We start from the raw sequence: 24,430 nt of genomic DNA on the forward strand, positions 1-24,430 counted from the left end.
ACATGATAGAAGTTTTCAGGTATCTAAAAGGGTGCCGTAAGGAGGAGGGAGAAAACATGTTCATCTTGGCCTCTGAGGATAGAACAAGAAGCAATGGGCTTAAACTGCAGCAAGAGAGGTTTAGGTTGGACATTAGGAAAAAGTTCCTAACTGTCAGGGGGGTCAAACACCGGAATAAATTGCCCAGGGAGGTTGTGGAATCCCCATCTCTGGAGATATTTAAGAGGAGGTTAGATAAATGTCTATCAAGGATGGTCTAGACAGTATTTGGTCCTGCCATGGGGGCAGGGGACTGGACTCGATGACCTCTCGAGGTCCCTTCCAGTCCTAGTATTCTATGATTCTATGACCTAGACTAAAACCAACAGTGCAGCCAGCAGGGCCTTGTTACAGTGTAGATTTTGCTCAGGAAGTTATTGCTCAGACACAAGAACTCCTGGATGCCAACTGGCAGTAGGACACTGGGAAATGTAGGGGTCTAGGGATCCCCAAAAGGTCTCTACTGAAAGTCTGTGTCACACTGGTCATCATAACCTTTGTGAGATTTATGTATGGAAAAATATCTGAGGAGTGATGTATATACTAGGGATGTAAAACATCAGTTAATTGAAAAGTTGAGTAACCTCATGAATTCTGATCAGTTATTCGACTATTCTATAGTCCTTGGAGGCGGGGTTGGCAGCCAGTGCAACCTGTCCCCACTCCCGAGGACCCCCTGCCATCCCATGCTGCTGCCTCTTAATCAGAGCCAGCAGCATGGGGTGCCAGCTGGGAGCTGGTCCATGAGGGGAGCCAGTGTAAAAACCAGCTTCCCTCACGGACTGGGTGCCTGTTGCCCCGTGTTGCTGCCTCTGTTAGCAGCAATGGTGGGTGGGGTGATGTCCAAGGGGGAAGGGCAGTATGTCTGAGCTCCTGGACCGAGCATGAGATGGAACTGAGCTGAGCTCAGCTGAGCTGCTTGCCCACCTACCTGCTAGTTGCTAATAACACTTTAAATGCAGAGCCACAGCGGGGGTAGGTCCCGTCACAAGCCACTATTGAGCCGGGCTGCTGGCCAGCCTGCTAAAAAATTTACTGGTGGGGTAAGAGGGGAAATGCATGTAGTCTATAGCACTAACCTATAAGCTTTTGCTTATTGGTTACTTGGTTAATCAACTACACTATTTACACCCCTAATATTTACACAGGCTCATGTGCAGAAATTTCTGTGTGTGGGGGGTGATTTTTTTTGTAAATGAGGAACAGAAGGGTGTGAATGCACTCCCAATGGTCTCCCAAATAAGCAGGAAAATCAGACCCAGTCTTCCCCTGGCCCACCAGAGCATGGAGGAGGGAGACTCAGGCAGCGCACTGCTCCTGACCGGCCAGCACATACTTACTTGGCCATGGGGGGTGCTTTTGCACCCTTCGCATCCCCCCATCCCCACTTATGGGCCTGATACACTAAAGATGATGTTCTCTACATCAGTAGTTAAAAACCAGTCGCTCAGTGAGAGGGCAGTTAGCCACATGAAACCATAGAAAAGCTTCCTCCCTGCAACAGAACACACTTTTAAAAAATGACCAGTGGTTGCACGACTGGAAATGTGACGTGCCTGGCTTGAAACACTGGACAAGGACATCAGCACGTAGACTGATGTTGCCAAATGGCTTCCCATAGGTGCCGAAAAGGACTGGTCAATCTGGGGAAGTTTAACATTGGGATTGGGAGTCAAGAGACAATATGCAGAAGAGGGGCTATTCCAAAACCATACCCACACATGACTGAGGAAATCACAATTCATGGAACATCTGTTGGTGTGGCAGCTCCTGGAGGAACCGTACACCATGGAAGATCTTGCTAAGGATACAGACTAGGCTCTATCATGTGCCCACTACCGGAGAAAAACTGAGAGTGTGGCGGAGAAACAGAAGTCAAATAAGAAGGCTGCCTGCGCTAGGGAGCTCTGTACAGACAAGTACAGCTAGTAAGACAGGACTCCCTTGTGCGGGAGGCAGGTGGTTGTAATGGTTCCTTCCCACCGTACTTTACGAAATTGTCTTATTGATACAAATATGCATAACTTGAAGATGCTTTGGACAAAATGGCTTAAGTAACCTATCAATTTTAATGTCACAATACGCTGGATCTGTATACAGGACATCCCCACGGTAAGTCACCTGATATACATCCCTTCCGCACTAAAGTCATTGACACGAATGCGTTATAAGTCCTCCCATTCCTTGCTCTTAAGTTGCGCCCCGGCCCCCCCCCAATTTGCATAAATGAAAGTCAGTCACAGTAAAAAAAAATTCCCTGCTTTAAGTTGTTTCGCTATAAGTCCAAGTTTTTTGGAAGGTATCTTGGATTTACAGCAAGGATGACCTGTATCTTGTCTTTTGGATGTACCACTTCTTGTATGTAAAGTTAGATATATGGAGTATGGAATGATTTATGGTTTTAAATATGCAAACGAAAGCCATTAAGGGTATTTCCAGTGCTAAGACACCTTGATGAAACCACTTGCAACCACTTAAATCCTACTGTTTGTATTTAATACAATTACTTTTATTTACTATCAAGCTTAGTGTAAATAATTGTTACCTGGGGAGAACAATCCGTGTGTATATCCCTGTACTGGGGTGAAGTGGCCGCCCACTGACCCAGAGGGGGAGGAGCCCCTAGCAGAGCCCTGGTGGGCAGTGTTCTGCCAGACCACAATCCTCCTTTCATTGTTCAAGGGGACTTAACTGAATGGGCTTTCGATGTATGAATCTCTCACACAGTGAAAGATGGATTTATTTGGGATTTTAATCCCACTTGGGGATTGGTTTCCTGAATGCTGTGCCTTTGAATTGCATTCTCCTCGGAGCTGAAGTCTGAAGGTTTTTAATTGCAGTGTAGAAATAGAGTCTGAGAACATGCTGTCTGATTGCTGGCTTCCCTGTTTGGGGTCTCCTTGAAATGAGGGGCTTCCTCTGTGGATGTCTGGTTGGTTGAGTTCATATAAGAACAATTATTACAGTGCTATGGGGATTTTGTTCTATAGTGAGTGAAGTCATTACACCAGCTAGAACCTGGGACCCTTGGACAGGCCTTTTCTATAATTGTAAACATAAATAAAATGCAAATACAGAGACTATGGAACAGCTGTCAGATGTAACAGCTTTGTACCTACCCACCTACAATGGACCACTAATTTTGGAGCAAAAATCTTTTATGCTCCATTCCCATTTACCTGGGCCAGGCAGTCAACAGTCAGAGCTCTGAACACCCTACGACAACATTAGAAGCCCAATTTTGCATTGGCTTGTTCCTTGTGCAGTTATTTATATTAGAGCAAAAAATGGTACAACCCACAGCCACTGGTGTGAGTGGGGAATTCTCATTTGGTATAATTTTACATCCACTTTACCCAGACTGTGCAAAGCTCTAAGTCAGGAGTTCTCAATCTGGGGTACACATACCCCCAGAGGGTACGAGAAGCTTGTCAAGGGGATACGGGGAATATTTGGTAAATAACTAGATTACCTTAATTGAAATATTCCAAAAGTAGTCGTGTGAGTGAAAAAAGTTGTGGATTCTAGAGTCTAGAATTTATTTCCTTTCCTATTGAATAGGGGGTACGGGCAGGTTACTAAAAGCCAAGAGGGTACGGGGACTGAAAAAGGTTGGGAACCCCTGCTCTAAGTGACAGTTGAGAGTCAAGCCCCAAGACACAGGAAAACATTTGCCTGAAGGCGTTGTCTAAAAGAAATGAAACCTCAAGATGTGTGTAGAATTCTGTCTACATATCCCAAATGGTCGAGTAGCTGACCAGAACAAATTACCTCTCAGCATATTTGGTAAGTAATTAGGGCTTAACTGTCTAGTGCCAGCTTGGTACAGACAAGATGAAATGGTTCAATGGTCCCACAGTGAGCTAGAAGCCTTGCAAAATCTCTTCAAATTGAGCTGGGAACTGCAGGATCGGTACCCAGAGGACATTGCAACTGAAGTGGTTTAGGACAGCACCAGCATGGACAGGGGGCAAAACTGAAACCATTTCAGCATTGCTCGTCTGGTTCTCTAAGATGGACAAGGTAGTAGGAGGAGCTGGGAAATCACAGATGAAATACAGAATAGAATGACAAGCGGAAAATGAGTGAAATAGTAACCTCCATGGTATGGAACCTGCTATAGATTTGACATTATGTAAGTAGCATTTAAATGATCCATTAATAGATGGTAGAGAAAGGCAGTACCTGAAGATCCAGGTGTGTAGGTAGTTTTATCTGTCTGGATAAAGATATAGCCACTGTGGAAACTGACCAAGACTATTTTCTCCAGCTTTTGCTGAGGGAATTTTGCCTCAACACACACATACTGGTTTTGTTTGGAATTTACTTTCATGTCTTTGGCAGGAACCTGGATGACAAAATGATTATTGTATGAGTTCTTGGTTTTACTTTAAAAACCACCAATAGTTACACCCTACAATGCATCTTTTTAATGATGGTGCGGCCGGTATCAATTACTGTTAGTGTAAAGTAGCAAAAGACTAAGGGTATGTCTACACTAGCCCCCTAGTTCGAACTAGGGAGGCTAATGAGGGTGACCGAAATTGCAAATGAAGCACGGGATTTAAATATCCCACGCTTCATTAGCATGTTTCCAGGCGGTCACCATTTTGGAAACTGACTAGCCTGGAATAACTGCCCACATCTACACGCGGCAGTGAAACGGGAGTTCGAAGTAACCCCTTAACTCAAATTATGTTACTCCTCCTGTTACCAGCTAATTCGAGTTAAGGGGTTACTTCGAACTCCCGTTTCACTGCCATGTGTAGACGCGGGAAGTTACTCCGGGCTAGTCAATTTCCAAAATGGCGACCGCCCGGGAACATGCTAATGAAGTGTGGGATATTTAAATCCCGTGCTTCATTTGCAATTTCAGTCGTCCTCATTAGCCTCCCTAATTCGAAGAAGGTGGGTAGTGTAGACATACCCTAAGAGAAAGACAGCCCATGACTTCAGTGGAGCTACACTGGTTTGTGACAAGTTGATTATGTCCTTCAAAATTTATCAAGGATGGAATTTGCACCCAGGGCAGAAGTGGTCTTGTGTGGGCCCTCTTCACTGAACGGAGTTTCACATTTACTGCCTGGTGCTGATTTCAGTGAAGTCAAAGGGAGTCTTTCAGTCACGTTAGTGAGATCAAGATTTGGCCTGAAGGAGTCCCAGATTGTAGGAAGTGGGATTTTTTTTGTCTATGCACTTTGACCAGGCTCTGAAATTCCCATTTCCACCAGTCGGAATGCAAGCTCTGCGGTTATTTGTCCATACCCAACAGGTACCTGACATCTGTTTAGAGGTGTTGGTTTAATAGGAGTTTTCTGATTAATCTATTTCTGCTGCAGCAATACTCTTCAATGTGCTCACCAATCTTTCAGAGAGCTGAATGTCTGCTGGGAACAGAATTTGTGGCGTGTAGCCAGAGCTAGATGAATACTCATAGACCGATATAACTCATCAGCAGTTTCCCTGCTTTGGAGTCGAAAGGGTTTGGGTTTTAGGAATTTCCCATAACATTTGGGCACAGCAGTCCTGGTTAAAAATAGGGATGTGAAAGGTTAATCAGTTAACCAGTAAACATCATCCATTCAGGGTGATGCTTATCGATTCTGGTTAACCGATGGGGACTGGAGCAGCTCCCTGCCTGTGGCAAGCAGGGGGCTGCTCTAGCTCTGTGGAGCCTGTTGTGGACAGGGGTGCTCCAGGCTGGACAGAGCAGCCCCCGTCTGAAGCAGGCCCGGATGTGACACAGGCAGGACCTGCTCCAGATGTCCAGAGTAGTCCCTGCCTGTGGCGGGGGGGGGGGCGGGGGGAGGGACTAGGAAGGCTGGAGCAGTCCCCCCCATCCACTCCCCTTTAACCAGTTAACCAGTTAACCAGTTAACTGATTCACCAATTAAACAGGATCCCTAGTTGAAAATTGAAGTATGTGTGTTCATATACAGTAAAGACCACTGTGTTGCAAGGAAAAGTATTTTAACTGGTTTTCTAAATGCATTTTTGGATAGGAGGATACCAGACACATACTGCAATTTGGTTTAACTGTTTTGCATAGCAAAAGGAGGCTGGCGTTTTACCCACCTTTATTACCGCTGTTCCCATCATCCCATTCTCAGAATTCAGGCTGGTTTTGACTTGGTATAAATAGCTTCTCTTCTGAGGGAAATTGTATATGGTGATTGTAACCTCACTTGGAGTTGTGAGACCATGAGCTTCCACTACTATCTTCTCTTCGCTCTCTACCCGCAGAACATTAGGGGTGATCAGAGTGTATCTGAATAGGGAAACATTTATTTACTGAATTTGAAACTCTGGCAGAGATAACTTTTCCAAGCACCTTACCCTTCTATAGCCTATATAGGGCTAACCTCCTTGCTTGCCTATAGATATCTATATACTTTCTTATGGTTTAAACATTTATTATAGTTTATAGGTTTATAGCAAAGTAATTTGGCTGTAAGGCAAGAGGGCATACAGGTCAAATCCTGTATGTTAAGCTAAGGCAAGTTAGTGTTTCTGTTGGGGACCTTCCACCCATTTAGCTCACATACATCTGGGATTTTTCACTCAGACAGCAAAAGATGTCTTACATATTCTCAGGGCCTTTCACCTGGATAGATGGTGATAAAACAGAACCTCTTTCATGGCCGCTTCCAAGAATAACCTCAAATTTAACAAGGATACCACAAGAAGAACAAAAATAATACAAAGATAAGGGAGGTGAGAACGATCTAGAATCATGACTAGATCATCAATATGTACAAACATGTTACATGCATCCAGTCTATGGAGTAAGTGTATCAATAGTTTGTGGGTGAGGATGTTAAATTTGGGCATAGAAGGAGGTCCCAGACTCTTATGTTTATAAAACAGGGTGACGGGAGCTTTTGTTAGAAGCAGGAGAGAAGGAGAGGAAAGAGGAGAAGAGAAGAGAGAATGAAGGGTAGTCTTTCAACTTTATTTTCCTAATGGTCAGTTAGGTAAACTAAGGAGTCCTGTGACACCTTATAGCCTAAGGGTATGTCTACACTACTCTCCTATTTCGAAATAGGAGGGTAATGTAGGCATACCGCAATTGCAAATGAAGCCCAGGATTTGAATTTCCCGGGCTTCATTTGCATAAGCCGGGTGCTGCCATTTTTAAATCCCGGCTGGTTCGAACCCCGTGCCGCGCGGCTACACGCTGCACAAACTAGGTAGTTTGAACTAGGCTTCCTAGTTCGAACTACCGTTACTCCTCGTGGAAACCCCAGACCTGAACTACTGTACCAGAGGCAAGGTTCATCCTTTGTCTTATGTCATCAAGATATCAAGAATGGGTGTGAGTACATTAACTGCTGCTTATAGAAATAATCCCACGTGTATTTTAGACTAATAATGCTGCATTTATCAGAGGGGTAGCCATGTAGTCTCAATCTGCAAAAGCGACAAGAAGTCTTGTGGCACCTTATAGACTAACAGATTTAATGGAGTATAAGCTTTCATGGGCAAAGACCCACAATTCTGCATTTGTAACTCTGATTTATTTTACTATTGAAATTGCTATTTGATTTCAATTCCATATATTTTAATAAAATTTAAAACTATTTTGCCTCAGTATGAATAGCCTGTCATACCCCTGAAGGTCCCTGGTATATTCCGTACAGCCTGATTCTGGAACAAAAACCTTATTATCTTCTAATTAGTTTAATTGACAAGCCTAATCCAAACTGTCCAAATTAATAATATAGAACATCCTTAAATCAGCTACACTTCTTCCCCATCACCAATAAATTCCACACTCTGTATTTGGTTTTGCCTTAGGGCCTAATCCTGACAGATGCTGAGCTCTATTAACTCCCACTAGAGCCAGTGAAGCAGAAAACAATTGACATCTTATGGGAATGGTCCATTTAAATAATAATCTCATCAGGGATGCTTCCCTGTTAAGGGACGGTACTCACTTTCCTCGAGCCCCTCCTTCTGGCTGAGTGTGTGTGCTTTCACTTGCTCTGTTCTTCAGCCTTTTTTGGCTACTCAGACCTCCAGCCCAGTCACACGGCCTGATCTGAGTCACTCAAAATTCTTTCTGGGGCATACATTTGCCAGGGCCCATCTTGGTGTCCTCTGTATGGTCTCTCAGTTTCTTTCCCACTCAGATGGAGAATGGTGCCTCTAGGGCTTCCCCTCCTGGAGACATGTGTCTTCACCCTTACTTCAGGGCTCTATCGTAGTTTGTCATATAGTCCACAATAGCTCCTCACATGGAGCTCTCTCCATGTTGCTCCCTCAGTGAGCTTGTCACCTGTGGTCTTCTGTCGTCAAGATCACCAATGGTACTGAACAGGACTCTGCGCCTATAGCTCCTTTTATAGGGCCTTCATGGTCCCTGATTGGCTGTTATCGCCTACAGACACTCTAGCCTCCTTGGAGGACTTCTCTATGGTTGGGTAGGATGCAGTGTGGCAAGGCCACAAGCATCCAGCAGGGGGCTTTGGGGTTTGGTCCACCCCATTACAGTCCCACTCTGATTTTATTGATGAAATACACAGGATAGGGTGAGTGTGTCTCTGTAGCCAATAAACCAAGACATTTCAGTGCAATACAAGCAATACAATATAGCACACACAGTCTGAAATAGCTGATAATACTGATCATTTACAGTTTCATTTCTGCTTATACTGGTAAAGTGTCAAGAGAAGTGAGCAGAAGAGTCTCCAGAAACCAAAAAAATATTGGCCCAAATCTTTTTAGCAGGCTGGCCAGCAGCCTGGCTCAGTTCTGGCTTGCAATGGATCCAGGACCTATCCCTGCTGCAACTCTGCATTTAAAGTGTATTAGGAGCTAGATGGGGAGGCAGCCTGGCTCAGTTTCAGATTTCTTTTATTTTGTAAAGCAAAGTTGCTGTTCTCATTGGGAGTTATTCCACTATCTCTACCAATGATGTGAATTCACATCCCATCACTCAAACAAAAATGTGCAAAACTGCAGGGGGAGGGGGAAAGCTTTGCCAAGTGAGAGACAATTTCTGCTTGCAGCATTGTATCTTGGACAGGGACAGAAAATCAGAATGTAGCTCTCTCAGGCTGTAGATGCAATACCTGAAATGTAACCTGCCGAAGTCCCTGCTCTGTGCCCAGGCCTGAAAACCATGCATACCCCAAGCCCTTATTGTAGTGCCAAAGCCAATAATTTTAGAATACCACTTAAGTGGAATGGATGCACAAGCGCCACATCAGTGCACTAGATGATGCTCACACCCCAGCATGAGAGTTACTGCGCCACAGAAAGCCGCAATTCAGTTCAGGGTGTTGTTCAGTAGCTGGCACTGATTGAATGCCCCCAGCATAGTGCAAGTGGTATTTTGCTGTAGTCTGGTCCCCTTTGGTCCAGCAACATCCGTGGTCCAGCATTAAGGATGTTAAATATCGGTTAATTGAACAATTGAGTAACCTCATGAATTCTTATTGGTTATTCGACTATTCTATATTGCCTGGGGGTGGGGCCATAAGCCAGTGCACTGATATAGAGGCAGCAGAGCAGGGGGGCAGCAGTCCCTGTCTGGAAAGGGGGCGGAATCTGAGCTCCTGGACCCAGCATGAGCTGAAACTGAGCCAGGCTGCCTGCCCATCTAGCTCCTAATACACTTTAAATGCAGAGTTGCAGCAGGGATAGGTCCTGGATCTATTGCAAGCCAGAACTGAGCCAGGCTGCTGGCCAGCCTGCTAAAAAGTTTACTGGCAAGGGAGGGAGGGCAAATGCGTGTAGCCTATAGCATTAACCTCTCAGCTTTTGCTTACTGGTTAATCAACTACACGATTACATCCCTATCCGACATGTTTTTAGTTAGCTGGATGTTTCCCACGGTTCCATAAAGTTTGTTTACAGCCACCAGTCCTGGCTCTCAGTGTGCTGTACTGTTGTTTAGCTCTCATGTGCCCTAAGTGTCTTCTAAGAGTGGAAGTGTTGGTAATGCTCCTTGACAATATTGATCTCCTGAGGTCCAGCAAATTCTCTGGTTTGGCGTCGGTCAAATCCCAAGGGTGCCCGACTAGGGAGGTTCAAACTGTAGTGGGTTGTCATCTTTGGGTGAGAAGTCAAGCTGAATTCTTGGTATAGTGAGGCAGCTTGGCCTCCTTCAGACCCAGAAGGGGAAGGACTCTCTAAGACCCCTTGGTAAGCAGGGCCCGAGTCACCCAGCCCTACTCGAAGGAAGGCAGGACAAGAGGCATAAGAACAGGAGCTCAGAGCTCAGAAGGGCCCCAGTCACAGAGCAGGTCGGACGCTCTGCCCAAGCTCCCGAGGAGGAAGGCCCAGCCACGCCACCCTCAAATGGAGGACTGTCCTGGGCCACCAGGGCAGCTACCGGGGCCAGAAGTCTGGGTAGGGCCACTGCCAGGCCCAGAGGATTGGCCAGGGCCCCCAGGACTACTGTGGGGCCCCGAAGACTGGATTGGGCCACCCAGACCTCTAGTTGACCCTGACCCGGAGCCCATGGACACACTGCCAGCACCACCGTGCACCCCAAGGAGCAGAGGCTGAGCCAGTCAGGAAATGGAGGTCACTGCAGTCAGAATCCCCACTGACCTAGCAAATTGCTCAGCATGCAGCCAGGATCCCCGCCAACCCACTGGCAGCCGACAGGCCTGAACTTTAAACTGTTTAAACTGTCTGTTGCCCTTGGCCTAATGAACTGCTGCTTAGCCTTTAACTGTTCACAGCCCGCCTTGACTAAGGGCCTGGGCTCATCAACTGCTGCTCAGCCCGAGCCTTAAACTGCTTATCGGTCTGTTAACAGCTCAGCTGTTTGTTTGCTGCCCTGCCCTCAGTATGGGCCTGGACCCATAAACTGCAACCCAGCCTGCAGATGGGCTGAAATTCTAAGTGCTGATCTGTTTGTTGGCTGCCCCCTTCCGACCGATAGCCTGGACATGTCACTTGTTGCTCAGCCTACAGAGAGACCTGAGTCCTTAAACTGTTGGCCGCCCCACCCTGAGCCAGTGCCGGGGGCCTTGAACTACTGCTTGGCCTTACGGGGTGTGTCTACACTGCAGGGCTTAACTCAAAATAAGTGATGCAAATTGAGCTACGTCAATTGTGTATTTTATTTTGAAATATCTTGTTTTGAAATAGGGAGCGTCTACATAGCACCTATTTTGGAATAGAGCACTCTTCCCCCGACTTCCCTTCCTCCTCGTACAATGAGGGTTACAGGAGTTGGAGTAAGAAGTCCTCCAGCTGGACAGTATTTTGACACTATTTTCGGAATAGCGCTAGTTATTTTGAAATAGTGTTGCAGCGTAGACATACCCAAGAAAGCCTGAAACCTTTATTTTGTAGCTTGCCCCATCCTGAGCTCAGGCTGGGCCTGTGAATTGCAGCTCAGCCAGCACATTGGCCAGAGCCCCAGGACCATTTATACCCTCGCCCTGAGCTAGGGCCAGGTAACTCGACTGCTAATTAGCCAGGCTATAGACCTGAGCCCTTAGACTGTGGCAGACCAGCCCTGTAGCAGGGCCTAATGGGCCCACCAGAGCACAGAGGAATAAGGCAGCTTGATCTCCCTCTGGACTGCCTCCTGTACACTTGGTCATTCAAAATTCTATGGCATTTTTCTCAAGCCTTGGCCTGCTAGCACCTCTCTACTAGCCAAATTCCATTTTCAGGAACTACAGGTTAGTTTACTTCAGTCCCCCATAAGGAAGGGAAGGTTTTCTCTCTCACTTTGCCCAGTGGAAGATTTTGCCTCATCAATCTGTTTATTCAGATTTGTGTTCCGCATGTGAAGCTGAACGCTTCCAGATTCTACAGTCCTAAAACCAGCTTCAGAACGGAACATGATAGACAAGAATCAAAGGGAGTAGGATAAAGAAGAGAATTGCGGAAGCAGTTCCCAACATTAATGGAACTTTGGTGAAAAGACAAAAGTGAAGGTGGAATTTATGAAGTGGACTCATGGACATGAATATACATAACTCAAAGGTGGTTTGAGCAAATTATTTCATGTAACCCATCAATCTTCATGTCATGATCTGCTGGTTCTGTTGATCTTACTCTGTTGTATGTATCATTTGTGTGTAGAAAATTAGACACATGGAGTGGGGAATACTTGGTGAGTTTCAAATGTGTGAAAGGGGGTATGTCTACACTACCCCGCTAGTTCGAACTAGCGGGGTAGTGTAGACATACCCAGGGAGACATGGAGGGTGTTAACCTGCAACTTCTAGATGAGCCACTGTTCAACAATCTTTTGTCCTTAAGTCTGAGCAGTGACTGGTAGGGAGGGGCCTCAACTCCTTAACAAAAGGAATAGGAAAGCAGAGGCCTGAGTCTTTTGGCTGGGCTGCACCTGAAGGAAGGAGCCTGAGACCCCAGGGTGGGGAAGACAGCCCTGGTTTAGAGTGGCATCTGGAAAAGAGGTTTTAGGGTGAGTTTAAGTTTGCACTGAGGTTTCAGTGGAGAATTAGCCAGGAGGTTTTGTTTCTTTTGATTATTTGTAACCTACTTTGCTCTGCCTGCTTTCTCTTATTCCTACTGCTTCGACTTAATAAAACCATTTTCATTTTCTATCAAACCCAGTGTAAGCGATTGTTACCAGTGGGGGCACATTCCCAGTGTGCACATTCCCCCTTTCATTGCTGAAGGGGGGTTACCTAATTCTTTGGGCTTTGATCCCATCTGGGGAGTGCTCTCAGGAGGCTGGGCCCTAAACCGCACTCTTCTTGGACCTGGAGTGGTTCAGTGTCTGTACTGCTTTTCAGTGGGGGCAGGGGCCCCAGCTTGGGACCTTGGTTGGGGGAGACCAGCGGAGCTGGCCCAGCAGGACAGGGCAGTAAGGAGGCCCAGAGAGCGGAAAGGTGAGTGGGCAGTGGCCGTGTCAGCACCCTGAGGGGTCATCTGTGACCACACCCCGTCACAGAATTCACTCTCAGAAGTTTAACGAACCCCAAAATATCCTCACCAGCTCAGAATTCTGGGGATACTTACAGTTGGCTGTGTGAAACCTCTGGGAAACTGAACACAAACAGGATCCCCAGGCAGAGAACAAATCCCTCCATGCTGATGGGAAGATCAGGAGGGGTACTGGGCTATTTATCTTGTGAATCCTGTTAAACTGAGATCTTGTGCTAACAGCTGAGCAGTTAATCAGTAATGAGGACTCCAGGCGCCTTCATATCTGTAACCAGAACAAAAATGACAAAAATATGCAGTATAGTTGTAGCCAGGCAGACCGACAGACTTGCCAGGCTCCTGGCAAGGTGGGAGGAGGGTAGCTATGCATTCCCAGGAGAAGAGGGGGCTCAGGCAGATGGGGATGGAGCAGGGGGGCTGCCCGAAGTGTGCTGCTCTGCTCCCCACCCAATTCCCCAGGTCTGCTTTGACCCTCGTTCAGTGAAAATTGAAATGACTAGGCAACTTTTCATGATGCACAAGGATCTGAGACGTGCTTCCCATCATTTGATCCCTCACATGCTAGGGATGACTTTGGATTCAAGTCAAAGAGCTTGCAGCAGAAACAGAAAACTTCATCAGTTGAATCAGAGTAGAGCAGCCAGCGCCGCTTGAGAAGGTCATCATTTTCAAGCTTTCAATTTATATTTCAAGCTTTCTATTTATACAAATAGTCATAGAAAATCATGATTCTGCTCATCCAGTGGAAATCCATGTCCTTTACCTGTGGTGGACCATTGTTCACTAGAAGGTCTCAAAATACGGCCATTAGATTGGCCCATAAAGCAGACAAGGCTATTATTGTTCAGAGACAGCAAATGTATGGTTTATTAAAACAACCTGTAATCCACTAACTTTCTCCTTCCGTCCTGCAACTGCAAAATGGCTAATGGGCCACTCAGGGTGTGTCTAGACTACAGGGTTTTTTTGATCCTGTAAACCTCCTTGCAGAGGTCAGCAAAACGTGGCGGACATTTTTATGCCAATTAGGCATGGGATATTTAAATCCCTGCCTCATTTGCAATGTCGACCTGCCTAATCTGCAGCTCTCTGTTGGCAGAGGGATTCAGTCTAGACATACCCTGAAAGCCAGAACTGGTGGCTGTAAAGAAACTTTATGGGACCTTGGAAAACTTGGCCACACCCATGCTTAGGGGACATCCAGCTAACTAAAATCATACCCATCCATGGATGTTGCTGAACAGAGCGCCAGGCTAGAGTGGTTCAATCTGTACCTCAGCTGCCTTGTTTCTCTAGTGACATAAATCTGACAGATTTTTAATCTTTGTGTTACACACTCTGATAAAGGGCAGGAATGGTGAGCACTCGAAATGTGTAGTGAGGAATGAGACTAAACTAGAACTGATTAGAGATGGGACTTCCATCCCACAGGAAATCCCAAGATTTTGAAACCTGTTTTAATTCTAAATTTGAACAAAAGTCCAAAAGGCACATTTCTCAGGGCATGTGAGCACTGAAATGTTTTTTATCTGAAACCACTGAAGTGTTTTAATGTCAAAACATGATAAAATATCACAGAAATAATAACATAAGTATTTTACATTTCAACTGTAGTGCAGATAGGCCAGTATGATATGACACATTGTACTAGCAAGACATCTGTAGCCCGTACGGCATTCTGGAAGTGGAAAGATGCTTTATCAGCCTCAGCCCCTCCACAGAGCTGCCTCTCGGAGGTCCAGCTTTGCCTGTACAGAGCCCCATCGGAGAACAAGGATCTGAGGGAGAGCTGGGAGCCAGAGGAGCTGTCAGAGTTGTAGTGGGGAAAGCAGCAGAACTCCCAGCTGTTCCTTTAGTTGTTGTACTGCCCCTGGCCTCCCTCCCCACCGCCTGTCCAGTAATATGGGATGGGGAGGGAAACCCCAGACTGGGTGCAGGGTGGAGTCACGTGGAGAGTCATGTGAGGAGGTCATATGGCTCCCCCCTCGCCCCTTAGCTGATCTCTCCCTCCCTGGGACAAATGAGAAATTTATGTTATTTGCGCCACGACATTTAAATGATCATATAATAAACCCGGAGGAAAGGACATTAAATCGTAAAATTGTAACGAAACAGTTTGTCTTTTTGAGACAAAATATTCTGACATTATTGAAATGAGAAAGTCAAAACAATTCATTTTGGCTATATCTACACTGCAGAGTATCTCGAAACAGCTATTCCACATACTTGGAGCGCGTCTGTTATTTTGAAATCTAACAGGCTCACTATTCTGATGTCCCAGTAAATCTCATTCCACAAGGAGTAAAGGACATTTTAGAATAGAAATTTATTTTGAAATAAGTGTTGTGCAGACAGTGCCAAATTTTGAAATAAGCTATTTTGAAATAACATCAAAATAAGATACGCAATTTCCGTAGCTCAAATTTTATTTCAACCTACAGTGCAGTGTAGATGTAGCCTTTGAGACTTTTCTCTCAAATCTGTTGCCAACATCAGCACTTCCCATAAACATTTAGGTTTTGATAAAACTCTATTTTCTAATGGAAAACTGTTCTGTCCAATTTTTTTCAACTGGTAGTGGCCCTAAGGTTTGTATTTTATTTGTGTCTGAAATAGTTCCTCAGCTTATCCTAAGGTTTTAATTTCTGTCATTCCAAGAAGAATACGGAGCTGCTCAGCAGTATCCTTTCTGTCCTTCCCAGTTACTGGTATATTACAGGATAATAATATTGACCAACAAGATGCAAATATGTTTTCTTTCTTCCACAGCTAATTCTATTGATGAGTAAAAGACTAATGTTCAAAGATCCCCCATTACAATGCAAATAAAGGGTTAATGAAGAAAGCACGTATCAGCACGTTTCCAGTAAAATGTTTGTTTACCTACCAATGACAAAAATACTTGGATTGATTAGTTTGGACAGTCTCCAAAGATTGCAAAATACTGTGTTACTGTCAGGGGCGGATGACAGTTTTGCGGGGCCCAGGGCAGCACAATTTCACCAGGCCCCACTTTGGTGAAAAAATAGAAAAAAGGTGTCAAATGTGCAAATTGAAGGCTATTTCAATATTAAATGTGAACTGTGTAAATTTGATAGAAACTTAATTTAGTTGAATAATTTTAATTTTAATTCTATTGTAATTCATTCTTAAACAAAATTCTGCATTAATAATTAAAAATTTTCATTTGTATTTAAGTCTATTATTAGCTGTCTAGCTCTTTTGGCAGCACATTCTTCCATTATGTCAGTAAAGTCCATTTCTTTACACAGGGCGTTTTCAATCAATATAATCAAAAGACCTACAAAACGCTCCTGGCTCACAGTAGAGTCTCTTTGTCTGCCCATGGCTGATATTTACCAGGCAGCATTGTTCCCAGGGACGTGTGTGTGTCTGTGGAGCTGGGTCGCGCTGTGCCCATGAGTGGGGCGAGGTGGGCACTGGCGGGAGGAGACAGTGTCTCCCTTGCGGGCAGGTTGCTCTGCCCCTGGGCGTGGTGGGAAAGGGGTCTGGGCTTCCCCCAGGGGAGAGACCATGCCACCCCCAGCCTCTCTCTGGGTGGGGCAGGAGGCTGGAGTAGCGGGATACCCGGGCGCAATGGCCAGGCATCGCCCTTCGCCTCCATGGCAACGAGCCACTGCCGCGCGCATGCCACGGGCTAATGGAGCTGCTCATGGACACGCAGCGAAGGGCAGCGGCAGAGGCGGCTCCAGCAGGTAAGGGCAGCAGTAGCAGATATAGGGCAGGGCGAGCGGGGCTGGCGTGGGGCCTATTGAAGCGCGGGGCCCGGGGTAGCCACCCCGCTCGCCCTGCCCTATATCCGACGCTGGTTACTGTATAATGGTTGGAGGTCATGTCTCTGGTTTTCATTGATTAAAGCTTTCTTTTGCAGTGCCCTGCTATCCAGTACGAGACAGGACATTTTGGAGGGGCCTTGGCACTTCTTTTCAGATTATGAAATGTATTTTCTTTTCTGAAAAACAAAAGTCTTAGAACATTTCTGCCAGAAATTATGTAAGAGAGTGTTACGAGTACACTGTTAACTGTTCAAAAGTCTGGAAAATGGAGAATTAATGTTACTCCTGCATTTACATTACTGTATCCTTGATTATAAGGCTATAGAGAAGGGCCAAATAACACAAAGTTATTTGCAAATACTGTAGCAGGTTTATAACTATGTATAAGGCAGCATTTCCCCCATTTTTTAAGTGGAACTCAACCTCCCAATTCTGGATACTAAGCTTCCCCCAATGTGAGGCCATTTAGTCTTTGATTACACAGCAGTGTTATTTCGGAATAACTGACATCATTCCGAAATAACACAGTCTGTGTCTGTACTACAAGTAGTTATTTTGACGTAATGTTGAAATAATGCCAACTTGAAGGACTGTTACTCTCACTCCTGTAACCTTCCTTTCATGAGGAGTAAGGGAAGTCAGAGGAAGAGTGCTCTAACTCGGACTTCCTGCTTTGTAGACAATGCCAAAAGCTGAAATAGGCTATTTTGACTTAAGCTATGCAATTTGATGTAGCTCAAGTTGTGTAGCTTATTTTGGCTTTAGCGTGGCTGTGTAGATGTGCCCTTATAGTTGCTAGTGCCGCTAGTTGTACTGTGAAGACAATATCGCCACTGAAAGTATGGTCACTGGAATTTGCACCTGGAGCACTTCCTCCTCTCAGAGCTACTGGCAGATAATGCTGGGCTGTTACACTTAAGGCAGATCTCCCCTCTCATGGCTACTGTTTCAGGCTCTCTGCAAACACAGGCAGCCATTAAACTCAGGTCACGTTTTCAAGCTTCTCTTCAGAAACACGACCATTGGAAACTTACTTTTAAACTTTTAAAAAAGGAAAACTGAGATACTGAACAACCACTCAGGAGACACCCAGCTCCCAGCACGTCCTTTGTGCCTTTGCATGTTTTGGAAATGGAGGTGTACGCTCATGGTCTGTAGTAGCCTGAAGACTTGAAGTTCAGGGAGTGACGGCTTCTCCGCCCCACTCTCCCCCAGCTTCAGGAATCCCTCCAGGGATGCTGAGCTCCCCACCCCAGACAAGAACTGTGAGCTCATTCCCCACCCAGCACTGCTCACCCCTCTCAGGACTGCATGCTTCTCTCCCACCCAGCCCAGCAAGCTTCTTACTGCTCATCCCCACCCAGCGCAGTGTGCTCCCCCACCACTCATAATGCTCCCCAGACTGTATCCTGCCTCCATTGCACTGCCTCTCAGCACCCCATCACCACCACTTGGGACTGCCTGCACCCTTAGCACTCCTCCCCCCAGCACTTCACCGACCACTCAGGACCCCATGAACCTCCTCAGCACCCCATCCCTCAGGATTTCCTGCACCTCCTCAGAACTTCCCCCCTCACTCGGAACCACATGCACCCCCTTAGCAACCCTCCCCTCCACCGCACTCAGGACTGCCTGCGCCTCCTAGTACCCTTCCCCTCCACACAACTCAGGACCAACTGCACCTCCTCAGCACAGCTCCCCCCACACCACTCAGTACCTCCTGCATCCCTGCTCACCACCACCTGAGACCACGTGTCCCCTCAGCACCTCCCCTCAGGACCCTGTTCCCCCTCTGCTCGTCCCCCCCCTCAGGACCCTGTTCCCCTTCTGCTCGTCCCCCCCCTCAGGACACTGTTCCCTCTCTGCTCGTCCGCCCCCTCAGGACCCTGTTCCCCTTCTGCTCACCCCCCCACTCAAGACCCTGTTCCCCTTCTGCTTGTCCCCCCCCCCCCGCAGGACCCTGTTCCCCCCTGCTCGTCCCCCCCCCTCAGGACACTGTTCCCCCTCTGCTTGTCCCCCCCCTCAGGACCCTGTTCCCCTTCTGCTCGTCCCCTCCCCTCAGGACACTGTTCCCCCTCTGCTCGTCCCCCCCTCAGGACCCTGTTCCCCTTCTGCTCGTCCCCCCCCCCGCAGGACCCTGTTCCCCCTCTGCTCGTCCCCCCCCTCAGGACCCTGTTCCCCCTCTGCTCGTCCCCCCCACTCAGGACCCTGTTCCCCCTCTGCTCGTCCCCCCCCACTCAGGACCCTGTTCCCCTTCTGCTCGTCCCCCCCCCCGCAGGACCCTGTTCCCCCTCTGCTCGTCCCCCCCCTCAGGACTCTGTTCCCCCTCTGCTCGTCCCCCCCACTCAGGACCCTGTTCCCCCTCTGCTCGTCCCCCCCCCGCAGGACCCTGTTCCCCCTCTGCTCGTCCCCCCCCACTCAGGACCCTGTTCCCCCTCTGCTCGTCCCCCCCCACTCAGGACCCTGTTCCCCCTCTGCTTGTCCCCCCCACTCAGGACCCTGTTCCCCTTCTGCTCGTCCCCCCCCTCCCCGCAGGACCCTGTTCCCCCTCTGCTCGTCCCCCCCCCGCAGGACCCTGTTCCCCCTCTGCTCGTCCCCCCCCACTCAGGACCCTGTTCCCCCTCTGCTCGTCCCCCCCCACTCAGGACCCTGTTCCCCCTCTGCTTGTCCCCCCCACTCAGGACCCTGTTCCCCCTCTGCTCGTCCCCCCCCCTCAGGACCCTGTTCCCCTTCTACTCGTCCCCCCCCCCCCCGCAGGACCCTGTTCCCCCTCTGCTCGTCCCCCCCCACTCAGGACCATGTGCCCCCTCAGCACTGCATCCCCCAGCAAGGCCCATGTGCTCCCCAGGAAGCTCCGTTCCCACCCCCGCCCTGTTTCTGCTCCCTCAGGCCCATGGCCCTGCCCCCCAGCCCTCCCCCCAGCACAGTGCCACCCTCCCGTCCCCACCCTCCTCTGCATGGTGCTCTGAGCCTTCCCACTACTCGATGCCCCATTGGCTGAGACTGCTTGTCCGTCTGCTGTTCTTGGCCAATCAGGGTCTGACCACAGCTTACGAGGGTGGGCTCACTTCAACGTTCCATGCTGGGAGGGAAGACAGGGCTGCAAAGAGTAGCTCGTGCCTGTGGCTGCCATTGGCCAGCTGCCTGCCACTCCACACCAGCGTGCACCACATAGGTGACTCGGGCTGTCAATCACATCTCTTCTGTTTATCTATTGGATACTCGCAGAGAGGGTTTATAGCTCCTGCCTCTAAACCCCCTGCCTTTGGCTTCTTCTTTGTTCATGTGGAATGTGCCCATCTGCCCCCCCCTTCATTTTAAGGGAGATAGTCCCGGACAACCGGTCCCTCCTGGGCCTCCAATTGCCCCATGGTGAGGCTGCAAAACCCTCCTCCTCCATCCCCTCAGCAGCATGCCTTCCCCCACTCAGCAGCTCATAGGCCGTGACCCCTGCCCATCTCCCACTCTCTTCCAGTCACAATCCTTCCTCAAATTAGTGGGTGGGGCATAACAGACTGAAGTGTGTGTGTGTGTGTTTGTGGAGGGGGGGGATGGTGACACTTCATTCTTTCCAATCCCATTGGCTAACCATCCTGCCCCAGGCCCTGTCTCTCCCCACTCTTGACACACACACACACACACACATACACAAATGAAGTTAATGGGTAGCAGGTTTAAAACTAATAAAAGAAAGTTCTTCTTCACACAGCGTGTAGTCAACCTGTGGAACTCCTTGCCAGTGGAGGCTGTGAAGGCAAGGACTATCACAGAGTTTAAAGAGAAGCTAGATAATTTCATGGAGGTTAGGTCCATAAAAGATTATTAGCCGGGGATATAAATGGTGTCCCTGGCCTCTGTTTGTCAGAGGCTGGAGAAGGATGGCAGGACACAAATCGCTTGATCATTGTCTTGGGTCCACCCTCTCTGGGGAACCTGGTGCTGGCCACTGTCAGCAGACACCGGGAAACTAGCCGGCAGGCTCCAGCAACAGGAGCCCACGACAACTCCATGCCACTGCTCTAGATCATCCCTGACAAGTGTCTGTCTAACCTACTCTTCAATATCTGTAGAGACAGAGATTCCACAACCCCCCCCCCCCCGGCAATTTATTCCAGTGTTTAACCACCCTGGGTATGTCTACACTACCCCGCTAGTTCGAACTAGCGGGGGTAATGTAGTCATCCGCAGTTGCAAATGAAGCCTGGGATTTGAATTTCCCGGGCTTCATTTGCATGAAGCCGGCCGGCGCCATTTTTAAATGCCGGCTAGTTCGAACCCCGTGCCGCACAGCTACACGGCACGGAGAAGCCTAATCCAACTAGCTACTCCATGCCGCGTGTAGCTGCGCGGCACGGGGTTCGAACTAGCCAGCATTTAAAAATGGCGCCGACCGGCTTCATGCAAATGAAACCCGGGAAATTCAAATCCCGGGCTTCATTTGCAACTGCGGATGACTACATTACCCCCGCTAGTTCGAACTAGCGGGGTAGTGTAGACATACCCCCTGACAGTTGGGAAGTTTTTCCTAATGTCCAACCTAAACCTCCCTTGCTGCAGTTTAAGCCCATTGCTTCTTGTCCTGTCCTCAGAGGCCACGGAGAACAATTTTTCTCCCTTCTTCTTGTGACACTCTTTTAGATACTTGAAAAACACTATCATGTCCCCTCTCAGGCTATGTCTACATTTGCGCAATCTTGCGCCACAGCTATGCAAATGAGGCTAAGCGTGGAATATCGTTGAGCCTCATTTGCATATCTAATTAGACGCCATTTTTGCGGAAGAGGCTCTTGCGCAAGAAGGAGCTGTCTACACTGCTCCTACTTGCGCAAGGAAAACCCTCTTGCGCAATGCCGTTACGCTGGTTATTTTCAGAAAAAACAGCATTGCGCTTGAGGGTTTTTCTTGCGCAAGAAGGAGCAGTGTAGACAGCTTCTTCTTGCGCAAGAGCCTCTTCTGCAAAATGGCGGCTCAATAGATATGCAAATGAGGCTCAACAATATTCCACGCTTAGCCTCATTTGCATAGCTTTGGCACAAGATCGCGCAAGTGTAGACATAGCCTCAGTCTTCTCTTTTCTAAACGAAACAAGCCCAATTCTGTCAGCCTTCCCTCATAGGTCATGTTCTCTAGACCTTTAATCATTCTTGTTGCTCTTCTCTGGACCTTCTCCAATTTCTCCACATCTTTCTTGAAATGGGGTGCTCAGAACTGGACACAATACTCCAATGGAGGCCTAATCAGCACAGAGTAGAGCAGAAGAATGACTTCTCGTGTCTTGTTCACAACACTCCCATTAATGCATCCCAGAATCACGTTTGCTTTTTTTGCAACAGTGTCATAGAATCTTAGAAGACTAGAATTGGAAGGGACCTCAAGAAGTCATCAAGTCCAGTCTCCTGCCCTCATAGCAGCAACAAGCACTGTCTAGATCATCCCTGATAGATGTCTTATGTGGCACCAAGTCTAATGCCTCACAGACAGCTAAGTACAATCCATCAACACTATGACCTTCATTGAAATAATGTCAAGCTAATTTGACAGGATCTGTTTTCCATAAACCTATGTAAATTTGTATGAATTATATTGCCCTCTTAATTCATTATTAATTGAATTCTGTATAAGCCACTCCATTACCTTGCCCTGGATCGATGGCAAATTGACAGGTCTACAATTACTCAGGTTTCCCCATTTACTTTTTTTAAAAATTGGCACAACCTTAGCTTTCTTCCAGTCTTGGGAACTTCTCAAATGTGATAGTCTTTTGGAAAGTCAACATTAACAGTCCAGCACGGTCATCAGACGGCTCTTTTAAAACTCTTGGATGCAAATTCTCTGGGCCTACTGACTTAGCAATGCTTAACTTTAGTAGCTTCTGTTTAAATAGCTTCCTGAGGCAGCAGTGGAATGCCTAGTGTGTCATGAGGGGTTGGTTCTGTAATGGCAGGGGAGCCCTGGCTCCACCTAAACCTGTTTCTCTGCACCTATCCCATCCTATAAGGTATCCTATGGAACCCCAGACCTATACCCATTGTAGATCCTTCTCACAACCACCCTCACACTCTCTTACTACACACTTAGGCTGTGTCTAGACTGGCAAGTTTTTCCGGAAAATCAGCAGCTTTTCCGGAAAAACTTGCCAGCTGTCTACACTGGTCGCTTGAATTTCCGGAAAAGCACTGACAATCTCATGTAAAACCATCAGTGCTTTTCCAGAAAAACTATGCTGCTCCCGTTCGGGCAAAAGTCTTTTTCCGAAAGACTTTTGCGCAAAAGGGCCAGTGTAGACAGCACAGGACTGTTTTCCGCAAAAAAGCCCCGACTGCGAAAAAGGCGATCAGGGCTTTTTTGCGGAAAAGCGCGTCTAGATTGGCCACGGACGGTTTTCCGCAAAAAGTGCTTTTCCAGAAAAGCGTCCTGCCAATCTAGACGCGCTTTTCCGAAAATGCTTTTAACGGAAAACTTTTCCGTTAAAAGCATTTCTGGAAAATCATGCCAGTGTAGACGTAGCCTTACAAGACAGCTCTCTCCAGAAACACCCCATTCCTACAACTGACTCTCCTGGTTCCCACTACCCCAATGCTTCATTCCCTACCACAAAGCCCCAGACCTCCATAAGCCCCAAACCTTCACTCCCCAGTCTACAGCCCTCCTGGTGCTTTGAGCAGGTTCCCGGAGGGCACACTGAGATTGCTCAATCAAGGCACAAGCAAAGAATAGGGCAGAAAATCCCCCAAACTGGTGGCTATTTCTAATACTCAGATTCACCAAGCCTGCAACAAAATGCTTCTACAAATAACTTACTGGCTACCCAGAAGTCAAAACACAATTCCCTTAAAGCAACCCAGCCTTGGACTCCCACGCAGGCAGCCAAGTCAAATATGATGAGGATTGCTGACAATCTTGTTCATCATATAAAAAGTCCTACCAGTTCCAAAGGGTCAGACACATTACCCACCGGGTCAATGATTATTTCAGATCTTATCCAAATATGCGCTTGCAGCCAATTGTTATGAACTAAATTAAGATTTATTAAGACAAGAGGGTGTGCATTGGCCATACAGGTGTGAATAGAGTTCTTAGGTCTGTTCACAGTAGAGATGGTGAGCTTTGGAGTTGCAAAAACTTCTTTCAGAATTCGTTCCATACATTATAGTCCAATACCAGGGTCACCTGGTCTGGACTTGGAGACCTCAATCTTGCAAGTCAGACTTCCTGGGATGAAGCTTAAGCACATTGGAGATAACAGAACCATGGCCCAAAGAGTTCTTTGTATAGTTCTCTAGCAGCTTCTTGACAGCAGGTAAATACTAGGTGAAGCACTATGACTTTGAAGTAACCTCCTGTTTCTTAAATATCACAGTTAAATTGCTACCCGGATTAGCGTAAGGCAACTGTCCATCTCCTGCCACTTTCAAGCTATGTCTACACTGCACCTCTCTTGCACAAAAGCCTATGGACATGAAATGTGGATTAGCATATTGCCGTGCTTCATTTGCATAATTAATTAGGGACGGTTTTTGCGCAAGAGGCTTTTGCGCAAAAAGGAGCTGCGTAGATGGCTACTTTTTGCGCAAAACCACCCTCGTGCAAGAGCCGTTCTTCCTCATTTTTTCAGGAAAGGGCTCTTGTGCAAGAGGGGGGTTTTGCACAAAAAGAAGCCATCTACACAAAAGCGGCCCCTAATTAATTATGCAAATGAAGTGTGACAA

General features: G+C 47.4%; 1 protein-coding gene across 1 annotated transcript in view; it reads right to left on the reverse strand.

The window, feature by feature from the left end:
- Positions 1-13,156, reverse strand: part of LOC102449495 (A.superbus venom factor 1-like) — a 72,029-nt gene extending 58,873 nt beyond the window's left edge. The window contains exons 1-3 of the mRNA XM_025180411.2: positions 13,000-13,156; positions 6,115-6,307; positions 4,225-4,387 (exon numbers count right to left, since the gene is read on the reverse strand). Coding sequence (XP_025036196.2) covers positions 4,225-4,387; positions 6,115-6,307; positions 13,000-13,070 — 427 coding nt within the window. The 5' untranslated portion in view covers positions 13,071-13,156. The remainder of the gene's footprint in view (positions 1-4,224; positions 4,388-6,114; positions 6,308-12,999) is intronic.
- Between the last annotated feature and the right edge of the window lie 11,274 nt (positions 13,157-24,430).

Source organism: Pelodiscus sinensis, chromosome 19 (assembly GCF_049634645.1).
Source record: "Pelodiscus sinensis isolate JC-2024 chromosome 19, ASM4963464v1, whole genome shotgun sequence".
In the NCBI taxonomy this organism is placed as follows: domain Eukaryota; kingdom Metazoa; phylum Chordata; order Testudines; family Trionychidae; genus Pelodiscus; species Pelodiscus sinensis.